Genomic DNA, 26,119 nt, shown 5'->3' on the forward strand with positions numbered 1-26,119 from the left:
TCAGCCTGATGAGGCGCGCGAGGGATAAAGGCGGCCGGTGACGATGGTTCGAGAGAGAGAGAATTACGGACATGTCCGTCATGTGTGTTTGTTTATGTGTTTTTGAGTTTCTCATTAAAATATAATTTATGTGGACTAGCCGGTTCTCGCCTCCTCCTTGCCCATCCTTTAACTGTGTTACATCAAGTTATAACCTGAATAGACAAAGACATATCACTGAACTAAGTATTATAACAATGGAAAACATTTTCAATTTGAGCAAACGTAAAACAATGGTTACCATGGGGACTCCAATGAGATGGCCAATGGTTAAGACCAGCATTCCAACTTCAGCCTAACAATTCCTCATATGGCAAAAAATAATAATGACATCAATAAGAGCACATTGACAAATGGAGATGACAAGTGTAAGAATACCAACAGTAACACTGAGAAAATCACAATAATAATAGTAGAACTAACAGCAGTACAACGTCCTGAATTGTGGTACCCCAAGGTTTGTCCAGTTTTACAGTTTTCCTGAAGTATTCCAGGCTAGGCCGCTCTGACGGCGGTTCTGGGAGAACGGCACATGACAGCGGTTTCAGCACACAGCAGCGGCTCTCATCTCCTCACCTCTGGTTTCTGCCTTCCTTCCAAGGGTTTGTTGTTTAGTTGTCCCCACCCCTCAACATTCACTGATTTTTACTCCTCTTGTTAAAAGTAAAAACATGTTTCACTGTCTTTTTGCTTCTGTAGTGTTAGACGCAGGCACTCTCACATGGCATACTTTTGTGTCCATTCTCTTGCTAGTCTGTTGTACCTATGGGCAAAGAAAAGGACACACGTATGTTGTTATTTATTATTGGCCACAGCTGTCATTAACATATTTAAAATATTGAATCATGAGTCAAACTGAAGATGTGTTTTGGTTGTTTGGATTTTATTTTATTGCTTGCACTATACAGTCTTGGAACATTAGATGTCATCAAGTTTAACTCATAACTGCACAGGGTTTTGAGCAAATGTAAAAAGTAGATGCACATGGCAATAACACATTATAAGGGAAAGAGTGCCACGTTTGCGTGTCTCACACAATTGAACTCGACCGTGATGATCGTGTAATGACACATGTATTTGTCATAGTGATTTCATACATGCAGTTTAAATGACACACAGTGACTCAGAGGAGCCCAGTGTCACTCCTGAGATGATAGAATGAAGAAACAAAGGTCTTTATGTGAAATAAGGACTCGTTCAGAGAGCCTTAAAGTAACATGTGAAAGTGAAGAAATTTGGAAATAAATATTTTACTATTGCATACTTTAATATGATATAATAGCTATTCAGGTTGGCTGGGTTCCAATAACGACAGTTTAAATGCAAAACGGATCAAGACTAAAGTTGACCAAAAAGAGAACAGATATTTTAAGTATTTATAAGTTTCATGTGTTTTTTAAGCCTTAAAGGAAGTAATGTAAAAGTTAAGTTATTAATTTATAAAAATAAACATACATTGGCAAGAAAAAGTATGTAAACCCTTTGGAATTAGCTTGTTTTCTGCATTAATTGGTCATAAAATATGATCTCATCTTCATCAAACCACAAGTATAGACAAACACAATGTGCTTAAGCTAACAACACACAAACAATTATAATATTTCATGTCTTTATTGAACGCATCCCATTAAACAATCACAGTGCTGTAAGAAAAATTAAATGAACCCCATAGCCTAAAGATGACAACAACAAAATAAGAGAAGAAAAAAAAATAGTAGTATAAAATAAAAGTAATAAAAGTTGAGTTGCAAACCAATCAAATTAATGAGAGGTGTAGGTTGGAGCTACTTTGACTTATAAAAACACAAGAAGCATCTGCTCACATGAACCATGCCTTACAATAAAGAGATTTCAGAAGACCTATGATCAAGAATTGTTGCTTTGCATAAGATTGAAAGATTTACAAAGTTATCTTGAAGAGCTTAAATCTTCATCTGTCCACAGTTAGACAAATTGTCAATAAAAGAAGACTATTTAGTACTGTGGCTACTCTCCATAGAAGTGGCTGTCCAGCCTAGATGACTCAAAGGTAACACCACAGAATGTTCAATGAGGTAAAAAAGAACCCTAGGGGCAGCTAAAGACTTGAGGGATTCATTGGAACTAGTTAACATTATATGGAAAACATTAAACAGCCATGGTGTTCATGGCAGGACACCACGAAGGAAGCTGCTGCTTTCCGACAAAAAAATTGCTGCATGCCTGAGGTTTGCCAAAGACCACTTTGACACCACAACACTACTGGGAAATGTTTTGTGGACTGATGAATCTAAGGCTGAATTGTTTGAGAAGAGCACGCAGCACTACATATGGTCACTGTATACCAACATGAAAACATCATCCCAACTGTGAAGTATGGAGGAGGGAGTATCGTGATTTGGGCCTGCTTTGCTGCTTCAGGGCCTGGACCACTTGCCATCAGAGGAAAAACATTTATTCCCATGTTTATAAAGATATCCTTCAGGATAATGTCAGGGTGGCTCTGCACCTGCTAAAGTTCAGTAGAAGTTGGGTGATGCAGCAGGACAATGAACCTAAAAATCGAAGTAAATCCACAAAAAAAATGGCTTCAAATAAAGAAAATCCGCCTTTTGGAATGGCCCAGTTCAGAGCTCAGACCTTAACCCAATAGAGATGGTGTGGAATGGCCTCAAGAGAGCTGTTTACACCAGACATATAGCAGAGCTGAAGCAGTTCTGTAAGGAAGAATAGTCTAAAATTCATTCTAACGTTGTGCAGGTCTAAGCCACAGCTACCGGAAATGCTTGGTTGAGGTTATTGGAGGATTGACCAGTTATTAAATCCAAGGGTTCACTTACTTTTGTCACAACACTGCGAATGTTTAATGGGATGTGTTCAATAAAGGCATGGAAGATTATAACTGTTTGTGTGTTTTTAGTTTAAGAAGATTGTGTTTGTCTATACTTGTGACTTTGATGAAGATGAGATCACATTTTATAACCAATGAATGCAGAAAACTAGCTAATTCCAAAGGGTTCACATATTTTTTCTTGCCACTGTACACCTATGACAAAAGGACGACAATTTGTATGAATTAATCGTCATAACCGTGAAAGCCATAAAACAGGCAATTCATCATCATAATCGTATTTATTTGTTTGACAATTCATAACCGTGACAGCCCAAGTTGTGCCACTTACTGTACCTGTGAATAATTGACTGTCGATCATCTGGTGAATGGGCCTTAAAGGGGCGGTCACACTACACTTTGAGCATGCAAAATTATTACCACAACAGACCAGGATATGATGTCAAGCGCAAGAGCTTCTGAGGTCAGTGTATGACGTTTCGATGTTCTATTGGTCACGCGTGTTATTGTCATTCAGGTTCACAGGTCAACTAATCACAGTGTCACAATATTTTTTTTTTAGATTAAGAAAATATTCAAAACATAAATTTTATTTAATATAAAATACTAATATTTATTCTCACTTAAATGATATGGCATGGCTGAGATATTATTCTATCGCTATTAAACAAAGTGACCAACACATTTTGTCATTTCATTACTTTGTTACAATGCTAAACAGCTGATGCTAAAACTCACAGTGGGTCCCACAATTATGTACCAAACAGCAAATGTACCTCTATTTGGAGTCAAATAATACAATGTGAAAAGAAAAAAAACCTTGAACTAGGGTTCTGTTCAATTGACCCATGAATCTGAAAAAAAAAAAAAAACCCTTATAAAGAAACACAAAGAATTATATTAAAATGTGTTACTGGAGTATGCATTTAAGCTACTCACTTTTCTCTGTCTGCTTTATATGTATGTGCAATCTCAGGCACCAGCGGGTCATCTGGGTTCGGGTCACATAACAGGGAGCAGATGGACAACAGCACTAAAAAAAGATTAAAAACAATATAATATCAACACATCCTTCTCTCTTACTGTGCAACAAATAAAACAGCAACAGTAGTTCCTGGAGACATTAAATGTGGTGGTTAACCTTTTCAGCCTCCGTCATATAACTTCTCTCACACATTCCCTGTGTTTGTTTGTCACTTAACACAAACAGCTTCCTGTGGACTGATGCAAACTGGGTCATTGCTTAGAACAGAGTAATAACTGAGGTCCAACAGCCCACACCGGGATCAGCCCTGGTTGAGTGCTTTGGTATTAGTCATAAATGCCAAGGCTTTACAGTACACTAAACAAACAGTTCTTAAACCATGTGCATCTGTCGCCTGAGATCATTTCAATTCCTCAGTGTTACCTATTTTAACAAACTTGACATCTAAAATATAAAAATTTGCAACAATAATTTAAAATCTAATTGTCACTAGCAACAAACTGGATGCAATCTTTATGTGTAAATTCAATTTTGTCCTTTTGTTTAATTACATTCTTAGTGTGCACACGAACATCTTTCTGAAAACGAACACAACGTGACCTCTAAAGTCAGATTTGCGAGCCAATTATTATAATTTTTTTCCCTCCCCTTTTTTCTCCCCAATTTGGAATGCCAAATTCCGCTCTAAATCTTCGGGGTGGCAAATTGACTCGCCTCAATCCGGGTGGCGGAGGACAAATCTCAGCTGCCTCCGTTTCTGAGACAGTCAATCCGCGCATCTTATCACATGGCTTGTTGAGCGCGTTACCGTGGAGACATAGTGCTAGTGGAGGCTTCGCGCTATTCTCCGCGGCATCCACGTACAACTCACCACATGCCCCACCGAGAGCGAACCACATTATAGCGACCCCGAGGAGGTTACCCCATGTGACTCTACACTCCCTAGCAACCGGGCCAATTTGGTTGCTTAGGAAGCCTGACTCACTCAACAAGATTCGAACTGGCGACTCCAGGTGTGGTAGTCAGCGTCTTTACTCACTGAGCTACCCAGGCCCCCGCGAGCAAATTATTTTAATGAGCTGTTTCTTTTTTAGAAATCAGTCAAACAGGTTTGCAAATCAGTCTAGAACTCACAGGCAAATTATCGATTGGAACCAGATTATCCAACACAATAGTTTAAAGGTAAAGTGTGTCAATTCTGTGGTGATTGCATCTCTAAGCGAAAGTGCAAAAATATTTTTAAAAAGGTTTCCCCGAACACTACTCCTGTCTCTAGCTGGTCAAAAAAAAACATCCTGCCTAAAAACTTACACAATTAGTTAAATCAACGTTGCTTTTTTGGACTGATCGAGATGCTCACATTTTGGGGGGAACCTACAAATGGCTTCTAATAGCTGTCTACTAAATATTTCATTTAAGGAGCCAGTGACTTATTATTCTTTTTTTTAATGTATTATTATTATTATTATTATTGAATTGTTTTAGTCCTGAGACAGAGTGTTATGAATGAGCAGCGAGGCAGACGAGGAGGTGCGGATCCAAACGCAGTTGACTTTATTGAAAGATCAAATAAACAAATAAACACAAAAGAAAAACCCACAATGGGGAAACAGGAAACTAAAATACAGAGAACTCGGGCAGGGAAAACACACCAGGCTAACAACACTCAACGACAGACAAGGAGAGAACAAGAAGCAGGGCTTAAATACACAGGGAGTGATGACTAAATGGGACACAGGTGAGAACAATGAACAAAATGGCAGTGATGATGACAGGTGGATACTGGGAAGTGTAGTTCTTTTAAACAACAGACTAGTGAGACAGTGGAGCTAAACAAGGGACAAAAGTGAACCTATGGAGTGCAAAAGTGACAAAAATGGTAAACAAAAAGGGCAACAGTGAAACAAGACAAGGTAAACATAACAGAGCCCCCCCTCAAAGGATCGGATTCCAGACGATCCTAAAGAACAAAAAACCAAGGACAGAAAACCCACAAAAAACAAAATGAGGGCACAAGGGACAGACAGGCAGAACGGGGGGGGGGGTGTACAAGAACAAAAAGGCAGTCCAAGGGGCACAGAGGGCAGGCAGGAAGTCCAAGGGGGCAACGAGGGGTAGACAGGCAGTCCAAGGGGGCAACGAGGGGCAATGAGACGGTCCACGAGGGCACAAAGGGAAATGAGACAGTCCACGGGGCCAATTAGGCAGTCCCTGGGGGCACAAAGGGACAGGTTGAGAGGGCCAGGGAGGTATCGACTGGGCAGGGACAGGTTTAGATGGCCCGGGGGCTGGCCATAAGGCAAGGGCCGGCTCAGGGGGCCTAGGAGGAGGCCACAGGACAGAGGCCGGTTTTGGTGGCCTAGGAGATGGCCATGGGGCAAGGACCAGTTCAGGAGGTCTGGGAGCTTGCCACAGGGCAAGGATAGGTTCAGGAGGCCTGGGGGTTAACCACGGGATGTGGGTAGGCTTGGGGGACCTGGGTGGTGGCCGCCGGATAGGGACCGGTGGAGCCGCGTGAGGCGGAGCCAAGGAGGACTTCGGAGGCGGAGCCGTAGAAGACTTGGGAGGCGGCGCCGAAGGAGGCGTAGGCAGGACCGTGGGGGGCTCAGGACCGTGGGGGGCTTAGGAGGCGGAGCCGAGGGAGGCCCAGGAGGCCGAGCCGGGAGAGGCGGAGCTGGGAAGGAACTAGGAGGCTTCGGAGGCGAGGCTGAGGGAGGCTTTGGAGGCGGAGCCGGGAGGGGCGCCGGAGGCGAGGCTGAGGGAGGCTCCGGAGGCGGAGCCGAGGGTGGCTCTTGCGGCGGGGCCGAGGGAGGTGGTGCCGTAGGAGGTTCTTCAGGCGGTGAGCTGGAAGGCTTCGGAGGTGGAGCCGAGGAAGGTTGAGCCGTAGGTGGCTCGAGAGGCAGAGCCGTGGGAGGCTCGGGTGGCGGAGCCGTAGGAGGCTCGGCCACCCGAGCCTCCTGGAAGACTTGAGAGGCGGAGCCCTAGGAGGCTCGGGAGGAGGAGCCCTGGAAGGCTCGAGAGGTTTGAGAGGCGGAGCCCTGGAAGGCTCGAGAGGCTTGAGAGGCGGAGCCCTGGGAGGCTCGAGAGGAGGAGCCCTGGAAGACTCAAGAGACTTGAGAGGCGGAGCCCTAGGAGGCTTGGGAGGAGGAGCCCTGGAAGGCTCGAGAGGTTTGAGAGGCGGAGCCCTGGAAGGCTCGAGAGACTTGAGAGGCGGAGCCCTGGAAGGCTCGAGAGGCTCGAGAGACTTGAGAGGCGGAGCCCTGGGAGGCTCAGGGGGCGGAGCCCTGGAAGACTCGGGAAGCTCGGAGGACAGAGCTCTAGGAAGCTCGGGAGGCAGAGCTCTGGAAAGCTCGGAAGGCAGAGTACTAGGAAGCTCGGAAGGCAGAGTACTAGGAAGCTCGGAAGGCGGAGCTCTGGAAAGCTCGGAAGGCTCGGAAGGCAGAGTACTAGGAAGCTCGGAAGGCAGAGCTCTGGAACGCTGGGAAGGCTCGGAAGGCAGAGTACTAGGAAGCTCGGAAGGCGGAGCTCTGGAAAGCTCGGAAGGCTCGGAAGGCAGAGTACTAGGAAGCTCGGAAGGCAGAGCTCTGGAAAGCTGGGAAGGCTCGGAAGGCAGAGTACTAGGAAGCTCGGAAGGCGGAGCTCTGGAAAGCTCGGAAGGCTCGGAAGGCAGAGTACTAGGAAGCTCGGAAGGCGGAGCTCTGGGAAGCTCGGAAGGCGGAGCACTGGGAAGCTCGGAAGGCGGAGCTGACTCTTGGACGGGCGCGACCACTGGCGCTGGCCTTTGGACGGTCATGGCTACTGACGCTGGCTCTTGGACGGTCGAGGCTACAGGCGCTGGCTCAGGGACGGTCGAGGCGACAGGCGCTGGCTCAGGGACGGTCGAGGCGACAGGCGCTGGCTCAGGGACGGTCGAGGCGACAGGCGCTGGCTCAGGGACGGTCGAGGCGACAGGCGCTGGCTCAGGGACGGTCGAGGCGACAGGCGCTGGCTCACTGACCTCTGAGGCGACAGGCACTGGCTCACTGACCTCTGAGGCGACAGGCACTGGCTCACTGACCTCTGAGGCGACTGGCTCGCTCACAGTGACGTGCGTAGGCGCTGGCTCGCTCACCGTGACAGGCGTGGGTGCTGGCTCGCTCACCGTGGAAGGCGTGGACGCTGGCTCGCTGACCGTGGAAGGTGTGGGCACAGGCTCGCTGACCGTGGAAGGCGTAGGCTCTGGCTCGAAGACCGGGGCATGCGTGGGCTCTGGCTCGAAGACCGGGGCAGGCGTGGGCTCTGGCTCGAAGACCGGGGCAGGCGTGGGCCGGAAGGCGGAAGCCCGTCTTCTCTCCCTCCTCCGGGCAGACGAAGAGGGCCGCGCTGGCTCGTGGAAGACGACAGACGTGAGGGTGACCTCGTTGACAAGTGGAGTTGGTGTTACAGGGGGCGCCGGGGGTGGCTGAAGAGACACCACTGTGGACGGTGAGGCAGGGTCCTTCTCAGCAACGCCCACCGCGAGCGGTGAGTTGCACACCAGTAGGGTCGCCACCAGGAAGTCGCGGAGGGTCCAGCCACGCGTCGCCTGTGGCAGCCGCTCCTTCAGTGCGGGGTGCAGATTGCCCCTGAAGAAGACCACCAGAGAGGAGTCCGGGAAATCTGAAATACTCGCCAGCTTAAGGAAGTCGCGGATGTGGTCCTCTATAGGGCGGTCTTCTGGTTTCAAGCAGAGCAGGTCGTAATTCGCTCGTTGAACCGCTGGATCCATAGTGGTCTGTCGTTCTGTTATGAATGAGCAGCGAGGCAGACGAGGAGGTGCGGATCCAAACGCAGTTGACTTTATTGAAAGATCAAATAAACAAATAAACACAAAAGAATAACCCACAATGGGGAAACAGGAAACTAAAATACAGAGAACTCGGGCAGGAAAAACACACCAGGCTAACAACACTCAACGACAGACAAGGAGAGAACAAGAAGCAGGGCTTAAATACACAGGGAGTGATGACTAAATGGGACACAGGTGAGAACAATGAACAAAATGGCAGTGATGATGACAGGTGGATACTGGGAAGTGTAGTTCTTTTAACAACAGACTAGTGAGACAGTGGAGCTAAACAAGGGACAAAAGTGAACCTATGGAGTGCAAAAGTGACAAAAATGGTAAACAAAAAGGGCAACAGTGAAACAAGACAAGGTAAACATAACACAGAGGATCAAGATCAGAGCATTCATTCTCAGTCAATAAGACTAGTTTTAATCTATGCAATAATAGGAATGTACAAATATAATATTTTTTTTGTCCAATACAATATTGATATTAACGATATTTATATTTTGTCACTTAACTTGTTTTGTGATCAGATCAGATGCTTTGGAATAATTCTTTAAAAATGTACAAAGATGTAAAAAGCTAGTTTATTGTTCAAAAAAAAGTTTTTTCCCAATTAACATGTTTACAGGACAATTTTAAGAGAGCCTCATAAAGATTAATACAAGATGCAAAAAGTAAAATATTTTTTTTATCACAATAAATAAATAAATGTGGAAATTAATACATGTGAAAGTAAATAAATGTATAAATACATAAGGAAATAAAAGTATAAATACTAATTTATGTCACATTTATTTTTATGTAAACATTATTTGTTTTTTAAAGTTATTTGCAAATGTATTAATTTATTTTATTTTTAATATTGGCAGACATGGTCCTCTATATTATTTATATAATCGTTTTCATGCTTATAACCGATATGTCAATGGTTTTAATCTGGTCAATAATTTGCCAATATGTACCAGTGGCGTATGCAATATATTTTAGAAAGTAGGCAATGAAGTGTTTGATTCTACATCACCATGTAAAAATTATACATTTTTGTTAGTTTATGTTTGCAATATCCATCTATATTCAGGTATGTGGTTTAAGACTCTCTGTAAAAAACTAAGCCCTTGAACTGAATACAATAAAAGAGAACAAAGACAAATTTAGTCTACTGCAATATCATTAGAGTGAATTGTGCTTCCGGGAACACACCATTAGATTCACTATGACTGTGGTGGTTACCATGGCACCACTCTGAATGAGGCAGTGTAATAAAATATGCTTTTTATATTCAGCTCTCTTGTTAATTGTGCTTGTTGTAACATGCTTGTTCTATCGTGCATTCATACATACCTTTGGATACCGTAAGGGCAGGTGACCATTGAGATCGCAGGATGTCCAGACAAATACTACCATTACTGTTAATGTTAGGGTGGTAGATTTTCGTTGTGAATGCAACCTGCAAATCAATGCAGAGTATATTGTTACTACAACATTGCAATCCACTTAACATAAACCTGTATTTGAAAAATGGTGTCCAAATACACCTAATTGTGTCAAAGATACTGGCCTTTGGTGGTTTGAAGGGATAGTCTGTGGGGAAATGAATTGTAAGAAAGAAAACCCCTCCTTGATAGGGACTGTCATTCTACAAATAAATAAAATAAATGAGGACACAGTTTTGTTAATGTTCCAGTATGTAATGTATTTTGTAGTATTATAACTGTCACCAAATAAATGTGTTTTTACACATATTTATAGACAGATAAATAGTAAGGACAAACACATAGAAGTCAATGCTGTAATTATTTATTTTGAAACCAACAAACTGCTGTCAGGTATTATAACTAGGTTGTAACAGATCGTACATTCTGTTTTTAAAGGGTTTAAAATACCATAGAAAACTGCATTTTGCTCGGTTGAATCTATTTACACAAACTCAGAAGAGAGGTAATTGACGTATAGAAGTCTTAAAGCTACAGTAGTACAAAAATGTGGCCGGGCCGTGCAGCACTGAATCAGCTGATCAGCGGGAGAAAGAGATAAAGGGGAGCCGGAGGCGCCAGTTCGAGAGAGAGAAAGAGACGCACGCATGTGTCCGTGTTGCATGTGTGTCTTTATGTTTATGTTGGTTTTATATTGCGTTTCTGATTAAACTTTACGTTGACTGTTCAGTTGGTTCCTGCCTCCTCCTTGCCCACCTTAACTGTTACATTGGTGCCAAAACCCAGGAGGGATGAGGGATTTGCTGTTGCAGAGTCCTCGCTGCTGCCATTCGACAGGGGAGCAGTCTCAACTGTCTGCCTGGGCACGGAGGAACCACTGCCGTCCACCTTAGAAGGGGCAGAGGAGGAGCGGTTGAGGACCAGGCAACAGCGTGTCCGGGAGCAAGTTCTTCTCTCTCTCTGTGTCTCCGCTCGCCCTTTCCCTCTACCCACGCCTCCCCTTGTCTCCCCCCCAGGTTCACAGGAGGCAGGGTGGACCACCAGCTGACAGAATGGCCGGAAGGCCAGCGTCTCCCCACCAGATGTGGCACCCGTGGCATGTGTGTCAGTGTTCGTTTATGTTTTATGTTGTTTTAAGTTCATTTATACCACTAAACGTTACGTTGACTGTTCAGCCGGTTCCCACCTCCTCCTTGCCCACCTTTACCTGTTACAACTACATTAAAATGTTTTAAGAGTAGAATATGTCCCCTTTAAAAATAGTAAAAGAGCAGCTACTCACCGGCCCCATTATTGTTGCCTGCCAGTGAAACACTGAAAAACATTGTATTTCCATTATATGAAACCATATAGACAGTACTGAAGCAGATTAAGAGCATATCTTATGTGTGCAGGCTGTGCTAGTTCATGTTGCTTTATCTTAGTGGGAGCTCTATAGTGGTTAGAGTGAATATATGTGAATATTTTTGTAATGAATACAATTTATAAAGTGATCTGTCAAATTCACCCCACTCATTCCTTATATACTCACAGTCCTCTCCAACTGGTCCTGCTGAACACTGGGCTGGTGGATCTCTCTGTAGGTCTGTCAATTCCTGAGGAAACAAAGCCACAGAAAACTGAACTACAGGAGCCATATCATGGAAAACAGGATTTTATAATAAATGTTTAACAAGCACATATGGGTGTGGTGTTCAGCTGACCACAGCTGAAGCATATATCTGGCCATGCCTATTTCTTTTTTAACAACTTGGTCCACCCTGATGAACGACAGTATGAACTACACCGGCAAGCGTGGTTAGCCAGCCATAACAAGTAATTTACAATGGCAAGTTTGCGTGTATGTGAACCCTTTGGAATTACCTGCATTTACACCAATCGCCCACAACATTAAAACCACCTGCCTAATATTGTATAGGTCCCCTTGTGCCACCAAAACAACGCCAACCCGCATCTCAGAATAGCATTCTGAGATGATATTCTGCTCACTGCAATTGTACAGAGTGGTTATCTGAGTTACCATAGACTTTGTCCGTTCAAACCAGTCTGGCCATTCTCAGTGGACCTCTCTCATCAACAAGGTGTTTCCATCTGCAGAACTGCTGCTCAATGGATGTTTTTCTTTTTGGCACCATTCTGAGTAAATTCTAGAGACTCTTGTGTGTGAAAATCCCAGGTGATCAGCAGTTACAGAAATACACAAACCAGCCCGTCTGGCACCAACAATCATCCATGCAATTATCTTATCAGCCAATCGTGTGGCAGCAGTGCATAAAATCATTCAGATACGGGTGAGGAGCTTCAGTTAATATATATACAAATATTTTATGGTAATCAACATTATGTTGCAAATGCTGTCAATTCAGCTTAATTTGTATTGAACCAGGATTATTCTTAATATCATTATTTCCAATAAGTCTTTAGAAAACCATAAACCATAATAATGTCAAATTATTGGCCAGACCTTGGACCCCAATTTTTTTAAATCCCTGGCCTCGACAATATTTACAGTGACATGTTTGTCTGCTGTGTCTAATTTGTATCTTCTGACAAATATTTAACACTAGTTTCATGCAAGGTTTATCAGCATTATCAATAATCAGTATTCTGACTATGTGTGTCAACATTTGGCATCAGGTAATTGTAATTATTCATCTGAAATATCTCATACTGTATCACATCCGCTCATGGCCATGCCACCTCTCTCATTCACTCCTGGAGAAGGATTAGCCCAAGTATTACTAGAAGTTACTATCTGACTCTCAGTGCATGTAAAGATCTCCCTAAAGATAGAAGCAGAGTTGCCAGCTGTTCACCAACAGCACATTTAACAAAAAACAAGAAGTGACTTGAGTTATGAAACCGTCCATATCTTACTCTGAACACAACCACAGAACACCAGACACTGAGTTGTTTTTAAAGCAGGCTGAGCTTTGACAGTCTATTGTTGTTCTGTTGTTCTCTCTTTGGTGACCCCTTGTTGATGTAACACAGCATTTAGCATAAATAGCTGAAATATATCATTAGTCACTGACCACTGACAACTAAAAACATCCAACATTTTTATGAATGGATCTTCTAAGTCATTTCACACAGGTGTGACACTTGTGTTTCCGTCTACCCTTAAAGGAATAGCTCACCTGAAAATGTAAATTATGTCATTATATACTCACCCTCAAGTTGTTATTATTTAGTCACCCTCATGCAAGATGGAAAATGTTATTTTAGAGCTGCACTTGAGAGCCACATTTTCAGTGAATAAAGGCTTACTGTGATCTGGTCCTCACATAAAGTTATCATATGCCTTTAGAAGGCTTTGAATATGGTGCACAAGTCATAGTGTTTTTTGGTTCGTATTGGAGCTTGACAGCCATGGTCACGATGAACTATCCTAGGAAAAAGAGATGTGTGAATATTCTTCAAATTTTCTCCTTTTCGAAAACAATAATGCCACATGGGTTTGGAACGACATGAGAGTATAATGACAGCAATTATGCAAAAGTTAGTTCCGGTCCTCGAGTGGATGAGCGGTGTTCTGATATTTTGTGTAATACGGAGACTGTTTTCCGGAGACAGATCACTTGTATTAAAATGAATGGTAGAAATTGGAACACAAAATATGGCGGAACAGGGTGTCAAATTCAAATTCGAATATTCGTCAAATTTAAGAACAAGTGTACATTTGAATGCTAAAACTGTGCATTTGACTTTTGGATGTGTGCCAAGAACTGACAATACTTTAGATCGATCGCATTCTTGCGCTAAAAAGGCTAGACACAGCACAACAGATACAGTTTAACAGAAAGTAGGTGTCTCAATATACTTTTTAAAGTTCTTTTTAATTAGACGCAGCATCTAAAAAAACAGCGCGCCTGCACGAAACGCAGAATAAACAAATACAAAGTGAAATAAAGACGTTCGTCTAGCGTGCGTTTACATAAAAAAACAAATGGATGGTTGCAAAAGTGTTTGGTGTGAACAGCCCCTTACAGTTGGTGTAGGTACTTGGCCATTGCATCTTGCTCTCTTATAAGCATGTCTCAGATTAAGCAATTAGTTATTTAAAAGCCAGTTTTCCAGTCTGTTGTGTTCCATCTGTTTGAACAGTCCCTGGCCTGGGCTCATAGTCTGAGCCGCTTCACCACCGAGTTCAGCCGAATACCTCTGCTATCTGGGAATCTTGCTACCCTACATACACTGTAATGAATAAAAACAATGTGGTATTTTCCTGTTATTATGAAGTTTGAGTCGGGGGTAGTTTACCGTTACATCATTGCAAGTGTAACACCACATGAACTGCCTATTGAAGCATTTCCTCCCCCTCATTTTACTTTTGATATAACATTTGAGAATATGGCCAGACTGAAACTTTTTATTTATTTATTTATTTTATGCACATTAGCTGAAAATGGAATGCTCTTTTTTTAACAGCCAGGAATGTTCTTTGCAATAATATAATGGTGCTGTACGTTTTATGTATTTATTGCGCCCTCTTGTGGGCTAAGGCAACAACGGCAATTTAAAAATCAGATGACTAAGATATTGAAAACATTTAAGGTAAAAATTAGAATTTAGTTTCTCTGCTCAATTTACAGCCCTGATGTTGGATGTAGAAAAGGAAGTCCCGCCTAACAGGAAAAAGAGCCAATCAACTTTTAGATTTAGACATCACCTGTGAATTAATTTCAGTATGCGCATTAGCTCGATCAGCCAGTAAAATAGCGTGATCTGAGCTAAAAAAGTATAATTTATGATACCATTGTTTTAAGAACACTGAAAGAAATGCTTCTGTGAAGTAAATACAGCAGAAAAGATGAAGTGCTTTCTACATTTAATAAGTTCTAGTAAATTCTACATTTGTAATCAATTCAAACATGTAAAAATGAATGCTGTAGCTTATAAGTAAATATTATTTGTGACTGTTTGTTATCTGAACAGTATTAAAATGTATTCGCTTATTTCAGTAAATTTCACAGGCAAATATAAGTAAATTCTACTTACATTTTCGAAGCTGATTTTCCCAGCACATGCCAGGCTTAAATGATTAATGAGCTTCTGTGGTTTCACTGTTTGCATTTTTATTGTTGATTTTGTTGTTAGTTTGGTAACTTCTTGTTTTGTGTGGTCTAAAGTTCAATTTCTACTCAAAAAGAACCATTCATGATAAAAAAATCTGTTGATTGGTCCCACAATCGTGTTTTGTACCAAGCGTTGAGTTCTGCGTGCACGTCTCTGTATCTTGTTTCTATTGTCGGTAATGCAAGATGATGTTGTCTGATAGACAGGATAGCATGCTATAAGCTTCCCTGTGCAAGGCTTCCATATGTCATCTACTACATCATTAAACATGTGTTTATAAGTAAAGTTCAAAATGTAAAATGTTCATTTAAGTTAAAGTACCATGTACATCAGATATATACATAAAAGTAGGTGTATTAACTGACAGGTTTACGTTTCATTTACTCACTCATTCAGGATTCGTACTGATGCTTCAAAGTTTTCAAGCACATTTTTATTTGTTTTCAAGGACTATGCTTGAGATGTCATTAAAACAAATGATTTTAGTTCATTTTAAATGAAAATATTTTAACCATTCAGTTTATTTATTTTTATAAAACACCTCGTATTACAAGTAGAACAATGAGCATCTTTAACTACATATTCCCACAGTAACAACTCTTGGTACATTCATGATGAAATTGATGTGCAATTGTAGTGTGCTCCCTTAAAACACACTTCGCTTTCCAACTAAAGTGAATAACAGGGTCCGTAAACAGAAGTCCATATAACTCATGTGCTATGTTCCATGTTTTATAAAGTCACACATGAGCATGACATTTATGTGAGGAACTGACCAAAATTGCAAATGGGACATTCTCAAAAAAATTACAAAATATTGACATTTTCCATTCAGTTCAGTTTCTGCCCATAAACGCTGAGGGTAAACATTTTGTGGCATGTTGACATTGCTTTTATTCATAAAGGACAACTTGACTGTTGTTCTTTCTTTTATTATTTAATTTTGTTTCAAGAACGAAGCAAGTTAAAGGGGTCATATAATGGTACATGCACTTTTTCAAGTTGATTGCACTGAAATGTGTGTTGGCTGTGCCGTTTTTGTTTTAATCTTCTTATATATTTTCCCCTGCCTCAAATCGAGCCGTTCGACCGTGTGACGTCACACGGTCGGACGCCCCTCCCAGGATTGTTGATTGACAGCAGTGTTTCAACACAGACCCGCCCTCGCTCGTGAGCGAGCTGTCAATCATAGTCCGTCGTCATTGTTGATACACTGGAGCAGAATGGCGCCTAAGCGATTTAATTGTGGTGTTCTGTTCTTCGGTGTAATAACGAACACAGCAGTCATTTTGATGTTCCTAAATCTGAACCGCTGAAGACGCAGTGGCTGAGTTTTGTTTACGATGGGAATATTCCCAACGAGCAACGTCAATGCGTTCATGTTTGCGCGAATCATTTTTCACAAGACTGCTTTATAAACGAGGGTCAGTATAAAGCTGGTTTTGCTAAGAAGCTGCTGCTGAAGAAAGATTCGGTACCAACTATTTATATTCCCTCTGCACCTCCAGAAGAAGTAAGTGTAACGTTTTATTTACCTTTATATTAATCTTTGCAAAACGCTTGCACGCTTCACAATGAATGTGGCTAATGTTTACACTCAGGGTACATTACGGCATGTTTTCCATAACGTTACAACGTTCTCAATATAATTCATAATCCCACGTTTATAATGAACAACGCGTTATGGTTATTGTGTTATTAAAAACTGTGTACGGAGGGGCGGGGTGACCAAAGCTCATTATCATTTAAAGTCATATGCACTGAAAGGCGTGCTGAAAACAGAGCTGTTTTTGAGCAGGTAAAATTAGTGTTTTCTTAAAATACTAATGAGAATTTTTAATAAAAGTATATTACAAAGGTTTCATTTAGACCCTAAAGATTCATATTAACTTGTACAAAAATGGCATTATATGACCCCTTTAACACTAACAAGGGTAAAATGGGTTACAACACCATATTTTGAGGGTTCAATGGGGTACAACACCAAATATTTTTGTGTGAAAATATTGGATAAAATGTGGATAACTTTTTATCATGCTGGGAAAAATCACTATATGCATATTTAAGCAGCCTCTGAACTTTAACCTTAAAAAATATTTTCTACAACTTTTTGTATATAAAAAAATTGTAAAACATAAAAAAGGTTTTAACATTGATAAAACTAATAACATGCAATCAAGGAACAAACATTCTTTTTAAATTATTAAAATTATTAATAATAATTTTGTTTTGCTTTCTTGCACAAACTTGTTCAGCCTTGCACTAATGCCAAGTACAAAATAAACACACAATTTTTTTTTTCAAATTTCATAGAAGTGGTGTACCAGTTGAAGGGAACAAGGATGTTTTTCAGGCAATTAACAATTTCAAACATATTTTCTATTTTTTTTTTTGCTAGTTGAAAACTTTTTCATGACTAAAAAAAGTCAAGGGACATGGTTGTCAACATATTTTGATATTGACCCAAATGTTACCAGAAAGAAACTATTTTGTGAGACACGAAGCTTTCCTTACACAAGGGGGCGGTAGATGACTCATAAAATTAAATCCTCCATTGATCTGCTGCGTTCAAATCTCAGAACGTTTTACAGCTCATCTCATTTTTTCACGCTGGAGAGTAATTTGTAACTTAAACAAATAGTTGCAAAGACTCATACTTATTAAATCCGCCACAGCAGTATCTATAAAATTATATATTTTTAAACCATTAGTACCAATTGAATGTTATCGGCCCATTCTGAACAACGCTGCCAAAAGTAACACATGCCACGTGACAGCGTACATATGCGCTACTTCAGCAGCAGTCTAGTTGTCTGTTGTCCTGTTTTGAGAAAATATATAAATACATTTCATTTATTAAACGATTTAATCCATGTATTTTAAGATTTTCTATAATTCAAGAACTTTTTAAGCACCTCTTGGTAAAAAGTGCCTATTTTCCAGAGTTTTCCAGGACTTAAATTTGAAAAAGCCAAATTCAAGTACTTCAAACAACTTGTAAGAACCCTGCTCATTTGAATCAATATTATGTCATGAAATTAAGTAAATTTTAATTTTATACCATTAGAATTTACTTAGAAAAATTGTGTGCAAAAACGTGCTAAATAAAAATTAAGTAAATCTCACTAGTCATTTTTTCCAGAATACTGATTGGAAATACGTTATTTGATCATAATCTTGGCTAACGGTTTTGGAGATTTTGGTCTTTAGCCATTTACGTTTACAGGAACTGTACTTTTATGCCACTTGTATTCTTACAAAATAGCTGCCCAGGAGCATTCCTAAGATGAGTAGACTGACTTGCCTTGAAAGGGGCTTTGGTGTAATAGCACTGGGACGGTTCCATTTTTCACTTCACTTCTCCATCTTTATGGCTTTTCAAATAGTGGTGAGGATTTATGATTCATTGTTCAGTTTGATTGTTTATTCACTGATTTGTTTGGTGAGCATTTCTGGAGGTTGAATATTTACACCAGTAGGTGGTGACAAATGAGTGTATTTTATGTGTCGAGTGAGTCGTTCAATCATTGACTCAACAGATTCGCAAAAAACATTGAATTGTTTATGACCAACATAATAGAAGTGAACAAGATTTGTTTACTTAAAAGATTTGTTCAAATACACTAATGTGTTCATGAATCAAACACCACTAGTTAAAATCCAGAGTATGAGAGCAGTATGGAGAGCGAGCCTACATGTTTGTTTACATCATCTACCTACATCTTAAACGTTTTTGGAAATGTTTTATTAGTTTTATATGCTAAGCATCACTTGGGATGTCCCGATACTTCCTGTTTGGTAAATGCCGATACCTGTTTTTTTTTTCCTTCAAATTATTCTGAATTTCATATCAACAGTTTATTTCAAATTTTATCAAAATTGTGTCTAAATAAATGAACTAATTAAAACTTTAGTAAAAAAAAAATAGAAACCTTAATTTTCAAGATAATATTGTATTATTTTTAGAGCTGTCAGAATGAATGCGTTAATTTTCCTTAATCATGATTAACGCATTTACTGTTGATGTAACATAAGAACTGGTGTGAAGGATGGAACCTTTGTAATGTGTCCGCCCAGAGTCATTACACTGACACACACACCACAGTCCTTCTACCAAGTTTACAAGCTAAGCATAAAACAGCATAACGCAGCGGTCCCATAGACATTCCATGGGCAGTACTGTTGTAACACGTTAGTTGAACGTTACACTCTCTTCAATGATATACAGCCGCAGAGGTTGATATCTCAGTAAATAAAAGAATCTCTGACACCTCTTCCCTGTCAGAGATAAAATGATGGAGAAAGGAGCTGTTAGCGCTATTTGAACGTGCCTAAATGGGACTTGTGACAGAAATCAAGTATTATTCAGCCTATGTAAGGCACATGGTGAATTCAAAGCTATGCTCTGATGTGACTCATGAACATGGCTTCACGATTGCTGTTAGGAAAAACAGATAGCCACAGTCTACCAGCAGATTAATATTGTGGAGGATGAGTGTTTAAGAGATTTAATGTCCATTACAATAAAAATGCAGCCCATGTGGGGACTATGTGAAACAATTAATGTTACTTGAATTGGTGATATTTTAGTGCATTTCTATCTTTATACTGTGGAAGGCTTAGTTTGGAAAATGTTAATAAAAGATTATATTGTTAAATATTGTTTTGTTTCCTAAGATGGAAAAAAAGTATTTTTAAAGAAGTGTTTTAGTATAAAATTTCAGCACTTTCAAAATCTGTTATTAGTAGCGATTAAATACAAAGATTATGTGATTAATCATGGTTTAAAAAAATTAATCAACTTACAGCACTAATTAGTTTTTTATTAAATTAAGTGCTTTTATACAGAACCTCACAGCACAATCCAAAATACAACATTGGAGTTTTTTTTTTTTTTTTTCTAAATAAAGTGCTGCATAAAAAAGCCTCATGATATGAGATACATCATGCAGATGTAAGATAGTGTCTAAAAATAAAACAATTACTATTCAATCCTTGTTTTATTATTATTATTAGTAGTAGTAGTGTTACAGTGTATATTTCATTAACATACAGTGGTGATATATGTCACACTTGTTTCCATTTAAATTGAGTTTTTATTTTGGTGTGAAGCCCTTTCCATTTCTGTGTGTTTTTGATGGTAGCTTCTCACCTACAGAAAAGCAGGTCGCTTCATGACCCAGAGTGACAGCAAAAGGCTGCTACTTAATTAAATAAATATGTAGTCTGTATGTGCCTCGTGCTACATTGTGTATTAATGCTCTGCTCGCTGTCATCTGCTACAAACAGAGCGTGCAATGCTCAATATGATGTTTTAGCACTCCTTGGTATGTGCAGCCGACTAAACATTTACATTCATACATTCTTAAAACAACATCTGTTAACTTTGAAGTGTGCAGAACATGAAAACTCTAAATGTATCTAATTAAATCGCAGCCTTTGCTTTTTGAAAATCTCACTAGGACATAAGGTGATTTTAATTGAATTAAAAACGAATAATTAAAACATGATGAGTGCGGTAAAGTTAGTTTTATATTTGACATTCGTTTGACATTTGCGACAATACTCATTAACCTCTCCATGCAAATTTTTTTTCAAGCCAAACCAACTTGGACATGCATGAATATAGCACAAGACTTGTTTTTGGGAGTACACATTCAGTACTTTTTATACAGATGAAATTATCCCTATAAATCTATTAAACTCGGTGACAATAGAATTATAATATCTGTATAACAAGTACTGCACATTTGCTCCCAACAACATGTCTTGTGCTATATCTATTCTGAGTGTTTTACAGTTGTTTTGTGTCTCTAGGTCCAACAGTCATTGAGTTGAATGGAATTAGAATATTACAAACATTTACACTATATTTATTTGAAAACATATAGAATGTAAATTCCACAAACAGAGCCTTGTGTCATGAACGAGGTATTTTAAGAACATTTCATATTTGTTTGTGATGTCATAATATCAAATGTTTAAATTGTTTAATTGATTTATAGGGCTAATAAATTTGATATAAAAAAAAATAGTTTTTAAATTCAGCTTTGTGCTAGGCAAAGAAAACCTATTCATGCATTTCCAAGTTGGTTTGGCTGGAAAATGGTATAGGCACGGAGAGTTTAATGGGTATTGTCGCGAATGTCAAATATAAAACTAACTATTCGTACATCAGATGGTATCGGTTTTTATTGTCGGAGGATTGCTTAAATAATGAAAATACTTTAATTTGGGGGTGAACTATTCATGTAATATTAACACTGGGACATCAGAAATCACTGAAGCTATCCCCGGATTCAGTGTGATTCTAGTTCTGTGATTGAAGTCGCCTGTTATGCGGTCAGGGTGGTGAATCTGTTATAAATACCCTCCGCTGTCCTAGTGCCCTATTTGCCAAACCATACATGGGCACACTAACTGACATTGGGGTTCAGATTGGGCAACTTGAAAGTCGCGCTTCTCCCATTAATGATGACCGTCTACAGAAAACATCAGTTATTACAATCTTTAGAGTTCAAACGCATTTATATTCCACAAATCAGTCATAATATCACCTGTCAAATCCTTCATCTGGTGTTATTGTGTGTACAGATCCTTTTATACAACATCGCATAATCACAACAGACAACATTGAGCATGGATTGCGCAAAACAAACACTTGCGATCAGCCTTATATAAAGTAACGGAGACTGTTTATTAAAGCACGCAGTGAACATGTAAAACAAAGAGACTGTGCCTGTCGAATGCATGCATCCACCATTGGCCATTCGTCTTTGTCTAAGCAGATGGGGACAAAATGAGAAAAGTGCGACTGCTTTACATTCACAAAGACAGCAGGAGATGATGACAAATTGTGAGAGGCTATGAGGTTATGCGATCCACAAACGCACAGAATAAACACTCACCTTTTGGATTCTTTTCAACGCCATTTGCTCGCTTTATCACAGCACACTATTTGATCGAGTTCAGACACTATTGGCCTGTACAGTTGGGATGGGATCGCTGCTGTTGTCTTTCCCGCAATAGTGTCACAAGTTACGTTTGTAATAACACGAATGCTAAAGCACAGATTTTGGCATTCACACGGCTCTTTTAATGGCAGTCGCCGATTTGATAAATTCGTATCCACTGTAACCTCACTGACAGTTTTCAGTACTGTATTAGACGGTAATATAGCAATATCGCGATACAATGCGAATTGCAGTAAATATCGCGATACTTGGGCGTTCGATTGGCAATGTAGTTCTGTATTTGTTAGAAATTTTACGTGAAACGACGATCTCATTGACGATTCAAAGCAAACTGATACTCACTATGTTACACAAGTAAACCAGTAATTCAGAATTTAGTCAATTGTTAATTTAATTTACAATTATATTATGAAATAAGCTATATAATTGTCTCCCACTGATGATAATGTTATATTAATTAATACTATATTAATAGTATTAATATATTAATTTATATATTTAGTGTGCATACCTTTTTTTTTTTTTTTTAAACATTTATCATACTGTTGTGGTTAAAGCATTAAAGTCGGTCATCTCTCTTTCCAAAAGATGGCGAAGCTAAAACTGGGATAGGAACGAGAATCGGGCAGGAGTATTTCATTTCAATCATGTTACATGAAGCGTGTTACCAAATATAGGAAATGTACAAATGTTTTGCATGCTTTGCGCTTTGCAATAACTACAATGTATAAGTGTGGGTCTGTGCGGTAAAAGCAGAGACAGTTAAGAAGAGATGGACCACTTGTATTCAAATTGGAACGGCCAACGGATGTAGTAAAGGAAGTCCCGCCTTACATGTAAAATCACCTTTTAGATAGAGACATCACCAGTCAATTAACTCATTTACCTGAGCCAACCTGAACAGCGTTTTTTTTTTTAAAGTGTGATATGAGCTAAAGAAGCATAATTTATTATACCGTTTTTGTCAGATTATTTTACTGCATTTTAAATGTTATTTGATCGTAATCTTGACCAACCGAGATTCCGGTATTTATCCATTCAAGTAGATCAGAGATTTACTTTTTATGTCACTGTTTCACATCGAAAAATAGCTGCCCGGCCTTTGGGAAATGTCCCAAAAGATCGCCACCGAGTGGACTGACTTGTCTTGATCAGAGCGCAGCAGTGACCGCCCACTTTTTACTAAATTCCGGAAGTATTTCCCCCATTCATTTCTTCCACAGACTTTTAATAAAGTCCTTTATAAAAGAGTGGTGAGCCATAAACCAAACCAACCCTCTCCGAGGTGAATCACAACATCACAAACTTTGTGTGAGACAAAATAGTATTTAAAAATCAGATATAAAGACAAAGGTTCAATAATGTGTACCTATCATCTTTCATGAAGGTACTAACTACAATCCCATAAAGCATTGCGAATGATATCGTTGAATATAAAATTATGGAAACATATAAAACTATTTATTTTAGGTTGTTGTTAAACAACCTAAAATAAATAGTTTTATATGTTTCCATAATAAGTGTGTTTCCATATGTTTCCATATATAAGTATATAAACAACATATGTTAAGCGTATAGAGATTGCTAATGTGACGTCCTCGTGACGTATTACCAGTGGTGTACGCAAAGCATTTTGGGAATCCGCGGCACAAACAGAAGGCGCCAGACTTGATTGCATGGAGGGAAGAACGCAGTGTTCAAGATGCCGTCTACCTGCTGTGTTATAAACTGCAATATTCGTTCTCACGATAGAAGTGGCATAAAGCTTAAGAACGGAAAATCCTTTTTCGTTTTCCAGCGTGGAAAAATAATAGTACAAGCCATGTTTCAGAGGTGACAAAAAGGCGACGAATGGCATGGATAGCAGCAGTAAGGAGGCCCAAGATTACCTTCGATAACACTCCACCACACATGATGGTGTGTTCAAAGCATTTTCACAAAGTTAAATTACAGAGAGTAATAAATACTATAAAATGTAGTAGTTTCTTTTTTTTAATTTTTTTATTGCTTGAACACCAACTCGATTACGTCATTCACAGCGCGTCTTGGGAGTGAGCTGTCGCTCGGAGTCCCAATTCGCGGTTTTCTTTGGCCACAGTTCTCTGATTGGTGGATATTTCCCTGATGTATCATGGGTAATGTAGTCGTTTACCATGAATTTCGCTATCAAACACGATTTTTAAACAATAAAGTTGAAATAACACGGACTGATGGCTTAAACGGAAACATATACAATCGAAAAACAACATAGGAGCTCACTGTAGGTCAATCTCTAAAGTTTTGTAAGTTATTATTGAAAATCAATTCGTCTATAGGACAAATGAATGTTTTTTTTTTTTTTTTTTTTTTTTTTACTTCCGGAACCAGAATGTTGCGCTCTATGGTAACAGAGAACATGTACACAGGGCCTAATTCAAACGTCATTCTGAAAACACTTAAATTGTCTTATGTGATACGTTGCGAATATTTAAAGAAACACTGTAAATCTGATAAAGCATAGTGCATGCAATAATCTAATTCAGCATAGTGATATTGTGGATAAAACATTTAGGTTGGTGACATTTCTATCCGCAAGATGGCGATATTTGACAATTTAAGCACCCCTTGAAATATATCGTTACAATTCAACCAAGTGACGTGCAGCCCATGTCAAAAAAAAGTGTTGAAATCATATTAAACATTTTGTTTTAATTAAAATAAGCGTCAGGCTGATAAGACTGATTGAACTATAGCAGCAACCATCTCACCCCGCAGCTCTTGCCTGGTTGCCCACTGAAGCTAAGCAGGGTTGAGCCTGGTCAGTACCTGGATGACACCGAAAACAAAGGTAGCTGTTGGAAGAGGTATTAGGGAGGCCAGCAGAGGGTGCTCACCCTGTGGCCTGTGTGTGTCCTAATGCCCCAATAGTGACAGGGACATTATACATTAAAAAGGCACCTTCCTTCAGATGAGACATTAAACTTGGATCATGACTCACTGTGGTCATTACAAATACAAGAACACTTCTAGAAAAGAGTAGGGGTGTAACCCTGGTGTCCTGGCCAAATTCCCCCATTGGCCCTTCTCAATCATGGCCTCCTAATAATCCCCATCCGCTAATTGGCTCTATAACTCTGTTCTCTCTGTTGTGTGGTGAGTGTACTGGTGCACTTTGGCTGCTGTTGCATCATCCAGGTGGATGCTGCACACTGGTGGTGGTTGAGGAGAGTCCCCTGTTCACTGTGTAAAGCGCTATATAATTGTAATATTCTTTCAACTCTCCTATTTGATACATTATAAATACCCATTTATAGAAACATTGTCAGTCTACAATAATTTATGTACAGTACCAAATTTAGATGGCATGTTGTTGTGTAGAAACATTTCTGCATTTTGGTGAACTATTTAACAACGGTGCTTCACAAAGAAATTAATAACACAAATTTAATTTTATCATCAAAAACGTAGATATTTTAAAATGTATATAAAAAAAATAAATACTTTTAAAAATCAAACAGCTACTCAGTGATCAATTTCTTGGCTGCATATATGGATATCAAATGGCCTTGTAAATCTGGTTTTAGATATAGTATTGTATAGTAAATGACTATAGACTCAGCTCAGGTTGATCCAATTTATCTGTGACACAACTGGCTTCTCTGTCAGTGGTTGAGGCAGCTGTTTAACTTTGACTGCTCCTCTTCAGTAAAGGTGTTTCCTATTGTGTGGTTAAAGAAAGTTTTATTGGCACTTTAATATACATGAGAGTCTTCTTAAATGCTGGTTCGAGCCCCACATCCACCACCATTGTGTCCTTGAGCAAGGCACTTAACTCCAGGTTGCTCCAGGGCGATTGTCCCTGTAATAAGTGCTCTGTAAGTCGCTTTGGATAAAAGCATCTGCCAAATGCATAAATGTAAATGTAAATGAAACAATATGTTGTTATGTCAGTAATTAAATGGCTGACATTACCTCAGAAATCATTAC

General features: G+C 39.7%; 1 protein-coding gene across 1 annotated transcript; it reads right to left on the bottom strand.

Annotated features, from left to right (window-relative positions):
- Window positions 1–22,329, bottom strand: ube2d4 (ubiquitin-conjugating enzyme E2D 4 (putative)). Its single transcript, XM_052094443.1, has 7 exons — window positions 22,088–22,329; window positions 11,632–11,695; window positions 11,383–11,414; window positions 10,226–10,303; window positions 10,009–10,114; window positions 3,809–3,902; window positions 1–802 (listed from the first exon to the last, which is right to left on the bottom strand). The coding sequence occupies exons 1-7, from the start codon at window positions 22,109–22,111 to the stop codon at window positions 757–759; spliced, it is 444 nt and encodes a 147-aa protein (XP_051950403.1). The 5' UTR covers window positions 22,112–22,329; the 3' UTR covers window positions 1–756.
- Window positions 22,330–26,119: the final 3,790 nt, after the last annotated feature.

Source organism: Xyrauchen texanus, chromosome 27, assembly GCF_025860055.1.
Source record: "Xyrauchen texanus isolate HMW12.3.18 chromosome 27, RBS_HiC_50CHRs, whole genome shotgun sequence".
Lineage (NCBI taxonomy): Eukaryota > Metazoa > Chordata > Actinopteri > Cypriniformes > Catostomidae > Xyrauchen > Xyrauchen texanus.